Source organism: Geospiza fortis, unplaced genomic scaffold (assembly GCF_000277835.1).
Source record: "Geospiza fortis unplaced genomic scaffold, GeoFor_1.0 scaffold98, whole genome shotgun sequence".
Taxonomy (NCBI): Eukaryota; Metazoa; Chordata; class Aves; order Passeriformes; family Thraupidae; genus Geospiza; species Geospiza fortis.
Window position 1 is genome coordinate 11,335,071 of NW_005054306.1, and position 17,050 is coordinate 11,352,120.

The following is a 17,050-nucleotide window of genomic DNA, read 5'->3' on the forward strand; positions in this document are numbered from 1 at the left end:
TATTTGTGCTGGTAAAAGGGAACCAGGGAAACTGCATAGCTTTCAAAAAGGATAATAAAAGTACTTTTTCCTTTAGAAACCATGATAATTAATCTTAAAACATTTTGAAAATTCCCACTTTGTGACAATGTGACCCTGAGAGATTTTACTTCAGCTGTGTAATGTGGACCCCTCACACAATACATTGAAAAATAAAATTTTAATTAAAATGCACCTTTTCACATTTATTTGTTGTTGCTCAACAATAACTTCGTTTTTCCCGCTCAAGTCACAGAGAAAATGTAACTCTTTGAAAATGTAAATCAAATAACCTCGAGAACAGAATCTTTTGATTTGAGAAAGATGTACGCAATGTAATGCAAAAAACCCCCCAAACCAACATTTTAGCAGAACCCAGAATAAAGCAGCTTATTTACAGTGATCAAACAATGCCCCTGAAGGCTGTAATTAAAGAGCTTGTTGCCTTTGAAATAACCTGTTCTGAAATGTTACTTTGTTCAATAAAAACCACATTTATATCCTTTCATAAGCTCATCTCTAGTTCGACAATCTGTGTTATCAACCACCCTGATCAGATCAAAGCAAGCATCATGATCGGTTCAGTATCTTTTCCCTGCATCTTTCCTAAAATGTTAAGCCACACCGCCATCCTCCCTAACATAAGCCCTTTATTTGATTTATTTCTCATTATAGGTACAAGAAGAGCACTTTTGTATTAAAAACAGCAGTATAAAATATAAATACAGTGAATGCCTGAGATGGCTGATATCATTCTTAATGTCAGGGCATCTGACAGTACCACTGAAATAAACATTTTATAATACAAGGTGAAACAATGAAATATCTCAGTAATATGTCCCTTTTTCTTCCCAGCAGCTTGGAGCTCCGTTGGTGACTGCTCTCGGAGTGAACGACTCACTGCCACTGATAGAAACGGCTGCCAGTCAGGGCCGGGAGTAAACAGCAGTGATACATCACTGGGATGGAGCTCCTTCCTGCCAAGTGCCTCCGGGCAGTTTAGCATGAAGGGCCAGGGAGAGCGATGCAAACGAGACAAAAGACTTGACTAAGGTGGCACAGAGGATTATTCAGCAGCGGTGAAGCCCAAGCCCAGGCTGGCTGACTCCCAGTCTTGCAGCCTGTCTGATACAGGGTGCTGCTAAGCACTTCCAAGTATCCCCCTCTTTTTTTTTTCTTTTTTTTTTTTTTTTTAACAAAGACCAAGCTTTTTTCCCAACAAAACCAAATCACTTTGGAGGCCAAACACTAGGCATTGACTGCCTAGTCCCATGAGCTTGAATCTTTGAAGGCAAATATTTTCTCTTTCATGTCTCAGTAACACTCACTGAATTCATTGCAGCTGGCAGGCTGAGCAGTCTTTGAAAGGAGATCCAAAGAACCAGGAACCTGGCTGCTTAGTGGGGAGATGAAAGATCCCCCTACATCTCCTGAAAGAGTAGAACTTTGTCCCAATGTCCTTTTCCCAGTGCTCTTTTCTCTATTAAGTTGTCATCAGCTGCCCATATGGGTGCTGTCTTCACTATCAGAGGTGACTCTGTTTCAGGGGCTGGTGAAAAGGTTCTGCTTTCACATAAAGGCTCCATGTCCTGGTGCAGCCATTCAGCCAGAATTACAATAGCCCATTCTCCCCTACAACATAGCTCAGCTGAAATCACAGTTTTATTATGGCTCCTGCAGGCTCCTAAAGTAATATGAAGGGCATAATGGATCTATAATTAGTGTCGATAAAAAAGGTATCATTCTTTATGGGCATTATTTGAGGGCTAGCCAATTGTTCAGAGTTTATACTCTTTGGCAAGAAAAGAGATCTATTTTAAAGTTTTAAGGAGGAGAGTTTTGCTTAATCATTAAAATCATTTTATATTCTGATTAAGCAGAAAGAAAAGCAAACAATTTCTGATGGGGAGACATTAGGTAGCTTTTTTTTTCCAGTCAAATACCTCCTGAGCAAAAAAGGTGCTCAGCAGTCTGCTGAATTTCCCCCACTAAACTCAAATAATCCAATGCCTTGTAGGAAAGAGGCTGGAAATCATGCATAATGATAGACAAAGAAGGAAGCATGCCCCAGCTTCTCTCTCTAACCCCAGGCTGTGAGAGTGGCTGCAAACAGGATAAACCACCTGAATGGCTTTTATCCACCCCTCCCTTCCTAACCCCAGAAGGTGCCCCCACTGAGAGCAGGTGAGCCCAGCTCCCCAGTGCCCACACAGCGCTCCAGATGCCCGAGGACGGCAGTGGTCATGAAGGCAGTGTGAATTTGAGTGGAAGATCCTTTGTCAAGTGACAGAGCAACTTATTGGGCTTTCAAAAACCTCTTCTCTCTTTAACATATCCTAAGCAACAAAAATCTTTAGGTTTGATCATTTTGGGATGCAAATCTTCCAAAAGACTCTACGCAAAGATGCATTTGACCTAGATCATACCTACTTAGGCTGTGAAGGGTCTGATTTTTGCCAGCACGAAACCATCAAAAAAACAAAAGCCATTAAGATTTATCTTTTGCTGTATAAAGTCAAACTTTAAATGTCAAGTGCTTTGAGCCATTTCAATCATAATGGACTTTAAAAAGAAATTACTTCTGAGGTTTCTGATTTATTACTTTCCTGATAAGTTTATGACCATTTTTTTTTAATAAATGCATCCTTCTGATTCTCGTCTATCCAGAGGTTCACACGCTGCATGTGGCACAGAACTTTATGCATGCAGCACCCACTATAATGGAAAGAGCAAGTAAAACCACAGCTCCCAATTTGACCTTTTATTTGGGTTTACCCAAATGAGTCAGAATTACTACAGCATTGAAGAAAATGCCCAAACCTGGTTTTGAACAGCATTAGTCACTGTTATAGCTGGTCATGATTTATTTAGATTTATTCATTTTCTTTACAGCATTAATTACTTTGAATTTAATATGTTTATTCACATATATGTTCAACAGAAAACTACATTTTGTTGGACGAGTTCAGGAGGGCTGCTCAAACTGAGTTGCAGGATCAGATCAGAGTGTTGAGCACTTCACAGGTACAGTCCAGAACTGGAAACATGTTTAAGCATTTTCCCCTACTGAGATCAGAACATGATACCCCTCGTGCAATTTTTGTGTGTCCAAGGGAGCTAACCAGAAACAGTGGACTTGGACAAATGCCATGTTCCTTCATGAACACATCACCAGGTACTTGAAGAAAAAGTTTTGTCCCAAAAGTCCTGTAGCTCAGAAGCGGTGTGTGGTCATGGTCTTGTGTATCGTGGGATGTTTACCCCAGGATCTTCCCTCCTGTGCAATTCAACATAGTTGTCCCTTCTTCTTTCCAGAGCCTGAGTTTGTGAAAACTATCTTGGTACTTTTATAGGCTTTTTAGAGGTTTGTGGGAAGGGAAACAGGGCCCCTCCTGCTGCAGACCTCCTCCTCCTCCTCACATCCCTGGAGCCCAAGTGGAATGACAGCTGAGGAGCTCTCTGCTACAGGACACCAGCACATTGAGGGAGCTTCAGCAAGACAAGACAAGGAGTTGACCCCTGCATTGAGACAAACCAGGCAATTTGGGTATTCTTCCTACCTCCTGTGTCATCCACAGGGAGGCCCAAAACTGAATGTCACAGAAAGAAAATCCCCTCAGAGGAGATCCTCAAATCAGCTTCACCCTGAGTGCCAGCTACCCAGGGTCAGAGTTTTCCTCACTGTGTCTGGATGAGTCATTCTATTAAGGGCAGCAGTATGAATAAAATGAGCAATATTTGACCCAAAAAAGTCAGGGTTTGTTCTCACATCCACTGAAGAACACTTTCTTTCTTGTTTAGAATAAAACAGGCATTTGAAACAGCTTGAACAAGGGCAGGAGAGTTTCAGTGGTTTGTATTAATAGAGAAAATTTACCAATATGCTCCAACTAGTGACCACGAAAAAGAATCCAAACTATTTGGTACACTGGCTGTACTTGAGGCTCTTGCTCCTACTTGCTCAATCAAGAGGAACAGAAATAACTGTATTCAAAGGAAACTACCCTTCCACTTTTTGTTATGTTTATCTATCTTTAAAAAATCTTCTCTATCTCACAAAAAAAAAAAAGACACAAATTAGTAAATGAAAGCACTGTACCACAAGTTTCACCAATTTCACAAGCAGTTCTCCCTTGGCATATACTCCACTGAGAATCACCCAGTAAATGCAGAGAATGATAATAATTTTTAATGATACTTCACCTCTAAGAAATACAGCCCTAACTATCTTCATCAAAGCTGTCTTATGGTCAGCTTCTGTTTAATTCTTTTGTTGCTTTTTGTAAGAAACAGTAGTTTTATTGATCCTGAAGAGGCAGTTTGCTTGTTTTATTCATACATATTATAGACTGCATATCCTAGCCTTCATCAACTCATTGGCTTATCATACTTGACGAGGGAGAAGGATTTGTTCTCTCTAGGTTGGCTTAGAAACAGTAAAATAGTTCTACCCTATGTGATCATTTTTGAACTGTTAGTGTTGAGAGATATTTCTTGTTGAAATTAGGACTCAGGGCAGCTGAGTTTGGATAGATGAGGATTCCTTTTGCATTCAGCTTGCCTAGCTACAATAACAGGGTTAACAAAACCTTTTGAACTCTGTTGATGATCAGCAGAGCCCATCACTTTCCTGAAATGCTTGCAGAAATGCATGCTGGAAAGATGCCATTTTCCACTCACAGAAGCAGAGAGAGTGAAACCAAAACTGCAGAGACAGCAAGCGAATGTGGATACGCAGCCAGCAAGAGGAACCATGAGTCATGTTGTTTAGAGTTGACCAAAATTACTTTTGAAATGGAACTATTCACCCAAGGGTTTTGTTTGGCATTGCCTCTCACACAGCTGTCAGAGAGCACCAAACATCCGTCTAGAGGAAGAATCCCAACCTGTCAATTCTAAGAATCTTTAGATCCCTTAAGTCTGGAAGGACATTAACCAAGGATGTACTTGTGACCCTACAGTTGTCTCTTGCCAATATTTCCTCCCTGCACAGATCTGGCACTTTTCTGAATCCCAGAGACTGGAGTACTACAGCTACAGCACGCTGCCTCCCTGCATACCCAGCCTGCAGAGGTGGAGGCTGCTGGCTTAGAGTTCTCTTCTCCTCAGAGGAGGAGCACAGAGTTTCCTGTGTTTCACAGGCCTGTTTAAAACAGGGTATGTCCTGGAACTCCAATTTACACAACAAACATGCTGTTTTCAAATAACTGAACTGCAGAGCAGAGCTACAAACTCTCCCCATGCTCTGGCAAGTTCCAACCCCTGAAGAAATGGGGGAATTCCATTACTGATGTATGCGTGTAGGTGGGGCAAGAATGGGAAGACTGTGGGTAGACTAATGACAACAAACACCAACAGAAGAGGTACTTGAGAGGTTCTTCCTTTTTCACGATTAAAATTGGTGCTTTTTACTGTTTTGCCATTGGTTAAATTAAGCCTGCAAAATATTAAATTCATTACCCATAAAATAATTATATTAGTATTAAAACAGACAAAATTTTTGCAACATAAAAATGAAAGCCTACACTTGCATGCTATCTGTAAAAATCAGTGGTCAGACAGTACTTACTTCACTAAGTATCAATATTTACTAAAATGTTCAAAGAAAGAGATTTGATCAATCAAATCAAGTTCCCAATGGAGTTTCAGCAATTTAATTTTTTAATAGCATATTTTAATGAGCTATTAAATTATCACGTACTTCAGTCTGAACCATAGTTCCTTTCTAATCAGTGCTGATTACCAAGTTATTTGTATCTGGCAGACTTGTTTCATTTTATAATCATCCTTCCTATTCCCTTCAGAGATTCAACAGTGCAGTCCAGTTTCTGTAGCAAGGACTTTACAACTGCAGAGTCCAAAGCAACTGCAGCAACTGACAGGCATCCCTGGCATTTGCAGAACTACCATCCCCTTTCATCCGTGTTTCTGTTTTCAAACCAGGGTTGACAATAATTTCTTTGCTTCTGTATGGACTTTTGATGATGATGAAAAGCATTTTGGAAGAACTCAGGGCTGGAGCCAAAGCAGAATAGAAACATGGAAGTGTGAACAAGCACCTCCAACCTTGGCTGTTCTTCCTAGAGGCAAACTGGTAAGGCTTCAACCAACCCCAAAGTCCAAGTGTAGCATGAAAATCACTGATATCATTCAAGGAAAATGCTTTCCTCTTCTTCATGCCCAGAACAGAGAGATAAACAGCAACAGAACTTCCTGAGAAAGGTGTCTAAAACACAGTATTCTCTACCAACGGCAAAAGTTCAGTTGCTCAGAGCTTTTCCAGCTGAAAGTATTCCACATGGAAGCAGGGTCTATAAAGTTGTGTCCATTTGCAGTTTGGGGAGCTACAGTTAAGTACATCACATTCCAGTAGTATCAGCAGAAACATAATTTTTTTATAGGCCAGTAGAGAGACTAATGGTAGAATGAGTGCACACAGCATATGTTTTCTGCTTGCTCTCCACTGGGAACAGTAGCAGGCAGGCTTGGGTATGAAAGGAGAGACCTAGATCGTATTTGGTGTAATATGGATAAAGAAGCAGAATGGATTCTTTCAGAGATGTTGCCTTGCCAAGGGCAAGTAAATTTCCACTCTCTCCCTGGAGCTTGACTTTGCTGCTTCTAATAAAAATACCTCACCACATGGAAAACATTCATCCTCACAGAGCATTCAACTTTTGCTTATGCTTCCAGAGGTACTGAAGATCTGTCAGGAACTGTAAGGCTAGTTTGCAAGTCCTATATTTATAAAATCATTAGACCTAAGTGCAGTGTGTAGAAAATGCTTCTTCCAATAGAGTAAATGGAGAGTTTCATCCCCACAGCACACAGAGCACCAGAGAAGAGCAGTGAATCAATTACACCGTGTTGTCTTATTATCAAGTATCTTGCTGTAGCCTTCTTTGGTTGGCTGATACAGCTTTGAGGTGACAGCTCTAATGGATGTAACAGACCATCATTTACTCCATTAGCCATTCACATTTACATGTATAAAAATTCTTCCTATTTTAAATCCTTACACAGGAAAATTAAGTATCCCTTGTGATTGATCAGTTTCAAATGATCACATGTAATGCTTTAACAATTGATCTTTTCCCTTACTATCTGCAGGTTGTGCTGAGAATGGTTACAGATTCCTGTGAAATCCCCTTCCACAAAAGCACTTAGCTGACCAGGCTGCCTGTGTAGCCATTTGGGAGCTATTACAATCAGTGCACAAATGCTCAGATTTGGTCCCAGCAGCCAGAGCAATAAACCCATGTTCCCTGCCAACAGGCCTGCCGTTACCCACACTGTGATTGATGGTGGACTGCATGGGGTAAGAGAGATCAAAAAGGTTGGTGCAGGGGCAGAGGGATCTGCCTGAGGAAGGACTTAAGAGTGGTTGTCCTAATGGAAACTTGAAGCGCTCAAAGTGGCCCATTCTCCTGTTTAGCAATATAACAGGAATTACTCCAGACTCTTTTTGAAGCACTAGTCTTTCAACAGAAAATGTAACATAAATCATAATGCAATCACAGAACAATGTGTTCACCCCAGCTTCCAGGTACAGAAGGAAGGAAAATATTCAGGAAAGATCTGATGCAGACAGAGAGCTCAGGGAAGAAGGGAAAGAAAGGGACTGAGGGCCTGGCCTGAGGAGACCTTTTGTAGCCCTAGATCCTGAAAACCTATCTGGCACCGAGCGCCTTGAGCATCTCAATCTTCCTCTGAAGCAAAGAAGAAGAGGAAACCACAGAAGCCTACTACAGGACATCGGTGTTCCTAGATACTTGCAAGTATTTTTTGGGATATGGTGGCTGTGAGAGCAAGGAGCCAAGCAGAATAGATCAGTCTTGCTTGTTGTATAAACAAGAGACTTGTGCATGGCTGTTAGAGTTGCAGCTGCTGCGCTGGTGGGACACGTATGAGAACAGCTGAGAAGCCACCAGGAGCAGAGGACAGGAAGAGGTAGTGCTGCTGAAGGCCAAAAAAGCACCAGAGCAGCTGTCACTTTTTAATGCTAATATTCTCAGGAGCACATACCACCTCCTCCCAAGGCTAATCAACAGCTAATAGACTTTTTCTTTCACATGTGAAGAATTGCTGCAGAGTGGTCTGTGTGCTTACTCACCAGTGTTTTGCTCTTCAGGAAAATTAAAGGGTTTAGACAGCATAGAGAATCACAAGCTGAAATACTCTGGCTAAAAAAATGTACTGGTATAAGTTTTACCATCCATGAGCAGTAGGATGCAGACTGCAGGAACTCACAAACATGCAGACAGCTGGGCTACCATCATTTTATCATAACATTTTTGCATATATACATATATAAATAGTTTAAAAGATAAACTTGAACAGGCCACATAGCAAAGTTCAGAATAACAGTATTTTCAAAAGTTTCTGGTTGTTTTAGCTAAGTTTATTTCCCAGAACACTTTTTCTATATATCAATATTATTCATAGGTAGCTTCCAGGGCAGCCAGGATGAGCAATCAGGCGCACATGGACAGTACTCTACCATCACAAATTCAAATGCCCTTTCCCATCTCCTTTCTGCCCAAAGAGGCTGTTGTCATGGAGGGAAAAATCACCCACTCTGGCCACAGCTACTGATTGCCAGTCAGACTCTGACCACCTCCCCTCTCCTTCTATGGTGCAGCACAGAAATACTTAGATTGATGTAAAGATAGATGTTGTGGATCCCAAAGCGGGTGTTTGGCTGAAGCTGAAGCAGACTTCAGTTCATTTCATTAAACCCTCTCTGTTTTATTAGTTGAACCCAAGTTTTTGCCTCTCAGTGGCATGGCAGTAACTTTTTCTAGGCTGATACATGGGCTTGACATGATATCTTCACTGTCATTGAACAAAGTCTATGCCTAAACCAAGAGCAGATTTTTCCCTCTAATGCAAGTCTCTTCGACACAACATTTCAAGCGTGTTTTGTGCACAAACAGAGTACTAAAAACATCATAAAAACAGATCTGCAGCAGGAAAACCCAGTAAAGTATTATCCCTGTGTTGCTCTTGTCCAGCTCATACCAACTCCTTTGCATTGTTGCACACTTGAAGTGCCCCAAAATACAGGACAGAATTTCAGGAAAATCTTATGGTCCTTCACGGTCACTTTCCAGGCTCCCTGTTTCTTTATTTCTGAGCCAGAAGAGACCTCTCCATGGCAGACCCAGAAGTCCAAGATGAGTTAAATAAATTAACCTCTGTGAGGTGATTTGCAGTTGCTGGATTGATGGCTCTGTGTAAGTGCAAAGCAAATTCATGTCTTAGTCCAGTACTCTTTCCAGGATATGATAAGGACTAACTAGTTTCTTTTACACTGCCAGTGAGAAGATTGAGTGCACGCTGCACCAAAGGCATTTCCAAAGCCATTCTTTGGAAACACTTATTCTTCAGCTGGTAGGAAACTGCTCGGAGACAACTCCATGAACATCCTTTCTGTGCCTCCCCCCATTCTACACTCCAGTCTGAAGGGGCACCTGATGTCAAATACAGGCTTGCAAAGCCCTGACAGAAAACATTCAATGCTCACCTTGACAATAGATGCCTGACTGGATTTGGAGGACCCTGGGAAGGGCTCTGAGGTCCAGAGAATGAATGAACTTCTGCAGGGTAGAGGCCATGGTCCGCAGCACTGTAGCATGTGGGTTTGGCACGTAAACACCAGTGAGAAGCTCTCAAGGCAGCAACACTCTCAGCCTGGTGCATGCTGTGCTCGGAAGCTCCACAGTAGAGGGGAGGAGTGGCATGGGGAGGAACTTCTGCTTCCTTCCCTCTGTGACTGCTTCCTCCCATAGGTGCAGCTGGAGCAGGGTGAGGCAGCTGATTGTCCCATCAGCTGGTTCTGGCACCCACACCCACCAAGGGTCTGTGGCAGGTTGGGAGTCATGGGAGGTTGCTGTTGGTACTGGGCTCCAAAGGGGAAAGGGAGATCTGGTACAAAATTTCATCAGTGATAGTTATTGACCCTGTGAAAAGAAGATACTGAACATCAGCCCTGCCTAGAGTGGGAAAAAACCCACCATATCTGTGTGGGGTGTTGTTGATTTGTTGGGGATTTTTCCCTGTCTTGGAACACAGCAAAATAATTTGGTGTTTGTTCACTTCAAAACCACAAATAGTCCTTGAAGAAAAGAGATGAAGCACTCTGCTGTCCTAAATATTTTATCTGAATTTAAGATATACAAATAGAATACAAATTACTTCATCCTCTAAATGGACAATTTAACACAATATTGTTATGCAATACAGTCAACATTTTCTCATGCCACCAATGATTCATGGGAATTTGATTTTGAGGTGCTTCAGCTGGGAAGGAATTTTAAGAGACAGTACCAGGTGAAAATCAGACTGCACTGGTGACAAACCCCCAGCACTGATCCCAGCTCTGCCAATCTGAGCTTGACCAAGCACTGTTGTTTCAGCAGGACTCTTCTGAAGAACAAGGCCATAGCAAATTCACAGCAGACTCAGATCATGAGGAAAACTGATGTGACTGTGATTTCATGGTTTTTTTGCATTGCTCTCCTGTCTCCCTGAGGGGTCAGGGAAAGTAGAAAGCATGACACTGTGACAAAATAGTGAGCAAGATAATCAAAGATTTATTTTCAAAAAGCTCGCTGGCTTCATTTCCTCTATATATAATATTTTGCAGAAGACAATATTATTCACATACTAAAAACTTAACAATTAAAACTCTCAAATTCTTAAAGGCAATGCACTGGCCTTTGAGGCATTGGGCTAGCTACAGAGTCTGAAAAGTTTATTAATTTGGTCTTAACAAATATTTCTCTAGAGGATGTGAAATATATTTTATAAGTGGGGAGTTTCTAGGTGCAGAACTCACTATTGCTGGTCATTAGTGCTGCAGGTGCTACAGGGAAGAGGAGTAACTGGGCTTTGAATCTAGGAGTAAAAGCCAACCTAGAGAACATGCATAGCCAACAACTCATCAACTATTTTAATACAATGCATTACTTGTTCTCCCATCCCAAGGAAACATATTAGAAATTACACAAATGTAATTTGAGAGAGAGGTGAAGAAATTACATGTATTCAGGGGTAATCAAAAGACCCATATGGTAAAAAGCTGGTTCTTACGAGCACAAAGCAGGGAAATGTGGGAGTGGTTTCAGTTATTTCAGTGGGACATCTTTGTATTTTTAAGATTTTGTGTGCAACTCTAGCAATTCAAGGCCAACTTTCTTGCTCCCAAGGCTGTCAGGTATTGTGCCAGCAGCTGGCTTTATCTGTACACATTGTTTGGATCAATGGAAAAAGAGCCCCTAAGGCCATTTCTATAGTTCCTCAATTCACCTGTATTTGGCTCTTCACTTTGGTAAGACTGCCAGGAACAACGCCACAAAAGAACATTTAACATGGATGGCAAACATGCACACAAATTAATAAATGTTTTTGAAATTGCTTGAATCCAGCAAAGCAAATGCACTAATAGACATGGATTTCACACAGGAAAAATTCAGAACAAAACCTGGTTTATGTTGCTGAATCCAGCAGTCCAACAGCAGAAGGCAACTGCAACTCTGCTCCCATGGCCAACAAGCAGCATGCACTTCCAATAGGCACAGGCAGACAGACATATACAGCACCCATACACATAAATACACTGCCAGACAAACCACAGCAAGCCCCAATGGTCTCATCCAGTTCCCCTTTCTGGTTGATTGATGTATTACTGGGAAATACACATGTATGTATTTATGTAGTGGGGATCCCTCCAGCAGTTGAACTTAGGCACAGTCCACCCAATGGCCTCTGATCCTGCAGCCGCTGGGGTGTGCAAGCAGCTCTGGAGGCCCAAGGTCTCTGTAATGTGGCTGGGAATACCCTGGAAATACCTCTGGAATTCCTCTCTCTGCTGTTATTCCTCTGTGCTTCTGTGTGTGTGTGTGCAGAAGCCAGCCTTCACCACATAGCCTAACAAAATCAACCATCTTAGCTGCAAGGAAGGAACTAGAAATGCACTTGTCTGAAATTGCAATTTAAATCAGGAATGCTACCCAGTGGTCATTTTTTATCAGAAGAGTCCCCAGATCTGCTAACACAAAGACTGGTAAATGAGAGTCCCTGACCTGTTCTTCCAAATGCTCGGCAGGAGATTTTCCAGTTTGATTTGTAAGGCCAAGTGCAAAAATAATTTGCCGTCTCCAAACCATCCTTGATCTCGGAGTGAGAGATCATCAGATTGTCATCATGGACTGCTGGTAACAAGAGATCCTTTGGGGAGGTGCTCATATTGCAGACTAAATTCTTAGGAGGATCTTGATTTAGAAAAATTCCTTTTGTTTTGTCCAAGTTTCAGTTTTGAAGATTAGAACAAGCTGCTGAAAAAAATGTATGTTTACTATTCTGAGAGGAGGCAATATCTCACCCCATTCTTCCCAAACGGAAAGAACAGAGATCACAAACCTCTCCTTACCCCAGCTTCAGTTCTAAGTTATGGCATTCTTCACAAAGAGCCTGCCAGGACCTCAGTGTTGCCTCTGCCCTGTGGGAACCTGCAGGTACAGTCAGCTTGGCCACTCCAACTCTACTGCCAGCAATGGGGTGAAGGTTGAGCTGCACAGCCAAACCTACAACAGCCAAAGTGACTGTGAGTCCTCATGCAGCCACTGTGTTGGCAGCTCCAGCTGCTCTGGAAGGTGCACACAAACAGGGACCCATGCTTCCCCAGGTGGAAAAGCCCTGCTTATTCCCCAGGGCGGGGGGACAAAGAACCAGCTGTAGGGGAACGTGACAGAAAAATAGTTATGAAAAACTCAGAAAGATGGACACATAAGCAAAACACAGAAGTCTGAAAGCTATATCCAGGAATATTTTTCTACCTTGCTGATGGGTTTAATTATTCTTTTTCAGAAAGTCAGTAAAATGTTCCAAAATGTTTCAAAACAAAATAATTTCTAAACCTGTGAAGATTTGTATTATTTTTTGAGCTCAGCCCATTTGTTAGATAAATGTGGCTATTAGTTGAGCTGGTTGAAACTTTAAAATGGAAACTTTAAAACAATCCCATAAATATGAAACTAAGCATTATGTCTATAGGAATATATGCACCATTTATTGAACTTATAAACATAAGGGAAATGTATTTGATATAGCCGGCAGAATAGTAATTTCAAAGAGGAAAATGCTTTAGGGAAACTCAGAACAGTCAGGACCTGGGAGACAGTGTGAGTGAGGTTCATATGGAATGGTTGCACTATCTTTTGAATCAAATTCAAGATACTGCAGGAAATTCAATACACTTGCATACTTTTTTTCAGTGTAAGATTGTCATGGTTTAGGAATGATATTCTCCAATTTAGTGCTCCCAGTAAAACAAACATGTGATACTTCCCCTCCCTGCTCTCCAATTGGAGGCAAAAAAGCCAAAGTTAAGGCTAAGAACAATATACTAGAAACAATAATGAGATAAGAAAATGAACAGTAACAACAACAAAATTAATAATAAAAGTACACAAAAGAGACAGTGATTCACATGTAAAAATGCTCATCAAAGAGCCTGAGACAATAAAAATTACCAGATGCCCCCCCGTCATGATTTTTTTGACCAGAAGGAACCCCTTCTCCTTGGAAGAAGTGGTCCCTTTTCCCCTCTCTGGAAATGATGTGAGGTGTTACAGAATAACCCCAGTGTCCTAGCCATGGCCCTTACTGGCTGCTTTAAAAAAACAAATCCTGTTCTGGCTGAAACCAGGAAAAATATGAACACTCCTCCTGTCATTAAAAATAGAGTCAGACTAAGCTGTAAGGAATCCTCCTTGACACAGGTGCATTGAGCTGAGAAACAATCTCCCAAGGGAACAGTAGACTCCTGGAATGTTTAAGCCTTGAATAAATGAAGAACTCTATGATACCATCCAGAACAATTCTGACAAAGAAAGGAAGACAGGTCATCTATTCCTATGGGTGGTTAGTTGTATTGTTACCCTTAATTTTTAGGAATCTACTGTCTCAATACATAAGTTAGTTGAACAGTATTATATTTAACTGTTCCAGAGGTGAACTGAGCATTACAAGAGGCTGCAGAGACTTTCAGGAGCTGTGGTCTTCCTCTGCTAACCCACACTGGTTCTGGTAAGATCAATCAAGTTTCATACAACCCACCCAAGAAGCACAACACTGAACTGACAGCTGTGCCCTCCCAATGGCCCTTGTGATGTAAGATGATGGTCTCAGCTTGAACAAACTGTCCCCAACGTGAGGAAAAATCTAATCCCTGCAATGGCACACATGGATTATTCACAGAGAGACAGAGGCTGAGTTGCCTGAAACATGAACTGTTGGAGCACAAGTTACAACATGATAGGTGGGTCTTCGTGTAAAACTTTTTCTGCCCCTTCAGTATGTATAGGTGGATAGGATTTATTGCCCAATAAAGCCAAAGCTGATCAGCTCATAAGCACTGAAATAATTCTATCCGAAGAAATCTAACTTTTTCAGCCTAATATTTAGGTTACTTATCCTCCAGCACCTGCAACAATTGCTTCTAACTTTACCTGAAAATATAAAGCTCTCTTTGCTCAGAAGATTTCACTGACCCCAGAAAGCGGTTTTGGGTTTTTTTTTCTTTTTTTTTAACATTCTTTCTTCCATTGACAGCTGCTGCTCACACTCCCCCTAAGATGAGTCAATTCAGGTAGAGGACTTTTCAAATCTGCAGAGGCAGATTTTGCTGGAAATTAAAATTAAGAGCCATGTTAAAAAGCAAGGATCATTACCCACAGAATTTTATACTGCTTTACCATCAGTTGAAGTCCACAGATAGAGATAAAATCTGCCTTTCTAAAAATACAATCTTGCTCTGCTCCAAGTTTTTGCACTTGATATAAAAATTATTGTGGTGAAAATCCTAACACCTTCACAAAGCAGGTGGTCACCCTTGTGAATTGTGGTGGCTCCTGGCTCTAAAATCTTGGAACATTTTAGTGCCCTGTGATTTTATTTTGAGCTTTCCTTTACCTTTTCAGGAGCTACATTTTGGGTTCTTTGACATTTCCTTACAGTTTAACAGAGAGATCTTAGACATGCTCTTCATATGAAATTTAAATGGCTTAGTAGGTATGAACAAAAGGTTGTTAGTAAAAGCTCTTGAGCCCACCAGGTTTTTTGCCAATGTTTGACTCCAGTGAACAGTCTACTGAAGAACCAGGATCCCCCAGTGTTTTCAAAAGAATTGAAGCACATGTACACACATTACATTGTGAAAAATAGTAAGTTTTTGGCTGACTTTTTATGGACTGAACAACAATAACCTGTGGGTATTTTCAACATTTTATTGAGCAATTCTGTACCTGCCAGAAGTCAGAAAGATATTTTCATTGATTTTAATAGAATTTGGAGTAGATTGTTAATAAGAAAGAGTTATGGCTTTCAGCTGGTTGTGGCTTCACGTAGAAGCACCTTGCTTATAAAGACATTTCAAGTTACAGTCCTGCGAAGAATATTGACATGAAGTTTTCCAAAGTTTCTTCAACAAAGAGTAATAGCTCTGTATACACCAGTAAATTATAGAAAAAATATCTCCATAAATCTCTCCCCAGCTGTTGGTAAGTGTGATAAGAATCATGGTCTTAATGAATGCATTTGAAGTGTTAGCACCACGTATGTATTGAGCACTCAATCCCCTGAAAGGTTCCAGCACTGCGAAGGCGGACAGTGCTGCCAATGCTTTGTTCAACCACAGAGAAAAAAGACACTATTTGAGATTTCTAGCTCTGTGCTAGTAGAGACTCAAAGCTAAAAATAGCCTTGAGACTACAGAGTCTCAAGCAAAAAATTCTCCCATCTATTGAAAGGTATTAATGCTACCTATCTTTATAAATGTATGAAGATGATTGATACTGAAGTGTTTCTAAAGCATTTTGAAGATAAAGCAGAATGCCAATGTTTCATACAGTAGGAGTCCCAATACAAAGAAGCACCTGCCAAAATGAACTGTTCAGGTGATCCTCAGCCAGAGTTAGCACTTTTTATTTGACAGCACAGAACATGAACTCACTCTTCCAATGGAAATATTTATTGATCTGTGCATGGCATTTCACTACAAAATCTATTCAGGCAGGCTCAGTGGTCCCATGGCTAAACAGATATTAAATATATTTGGGTTCTATCTTCCATACTCAGTTTGGGGGTAGTATTTTTCTTGGGTAGACTCAGAGCAGAGAACTTTCAACACAACCAGGGCTACATGGAAAATCTATGGCAAAGACATGGTCTTGAGACCTGATCCCTAAAGCCCAGCCTAAATCTTCTCACTGCAGTAAGAATTTTTACTCTTTCTACAAGATAAAACACTTTACTCTCTGAAAAAAAAAAAAAAAGAAAAAGAAAAAAGTCAAATATGCAAACTCCCAACTCAACACCCAAACTGTGCAAATTTTATTATCTGTCTGGTTTCTATGGATTGTTGGTTTGTTTTGGTGTGGGGTTTTTTGTTGTAATTTTGGGGTTTTTTGGTTTTTTTTCTGGTGAGGAAAGAAAAATGATGGGAGGGACCTAAATAAAAAGACATCCTACAGCTTTAGGAAAAAGATGGAGTAAGGATTTTGGCAGTAAAAATTACTTGAGATGCCTTCAAATTACAGAAGGTGTTTTGAAATATATTTGGCATATCTTCAATGTATTTTGACAGCTGGAAGCATGCTGGAGAAATTTTTGAATTAATTTCAAACATCACTCTCTCTCTTTGTGATTTCTTGAGTGGGGTGGGCTGTAATTTATTTTTAAAGAGTCAATGTAGGCTTCTAGATGCTGTTGAAGGAATCCAAAATAATCTTTTTGCACCCTGTCACTGTTCAAAGAAAAGGACACTGTATTAATTTAAATATATTTGTGAAAGATTGATTCCCCTAATGGAATTTACATAGCTACTTTCACTAATTATTTCTGAAGTTTCACCTATAAGCTGTCAATTTTCCACAGAAGGGAAGCAAAACAGTTTGACTTTTCCTGACAGCAAAGAGCTCTAATAGAACTATAATGAAAACTGGCATGTCACACTCCTTACCTCCCCAAT

The 17,050-nt window shown here is 40.8% G+C and overlaps 1 protein-coding gene across 1 annotated transcript in view; it reads right to left on the minus strand.

Moving 5' to 3' along the window:
* The window catches only part of THEMIS (thymocyte selection associated), a 70,847-nt gene extending 61,212 nt beyond the window's left edge, over positions 1-9,635 (minus strand). The window contains 1 exon segment of the mRNA XM_005418472.2: positions 9,545-9,635. Within this exon segment, the coding sequence (XP_005418529.2) occupies positions 9,545-9,635 (91 nt within the window).
* Positions 9,636-17,050: the final 7,415 nt, after the last annotated feature.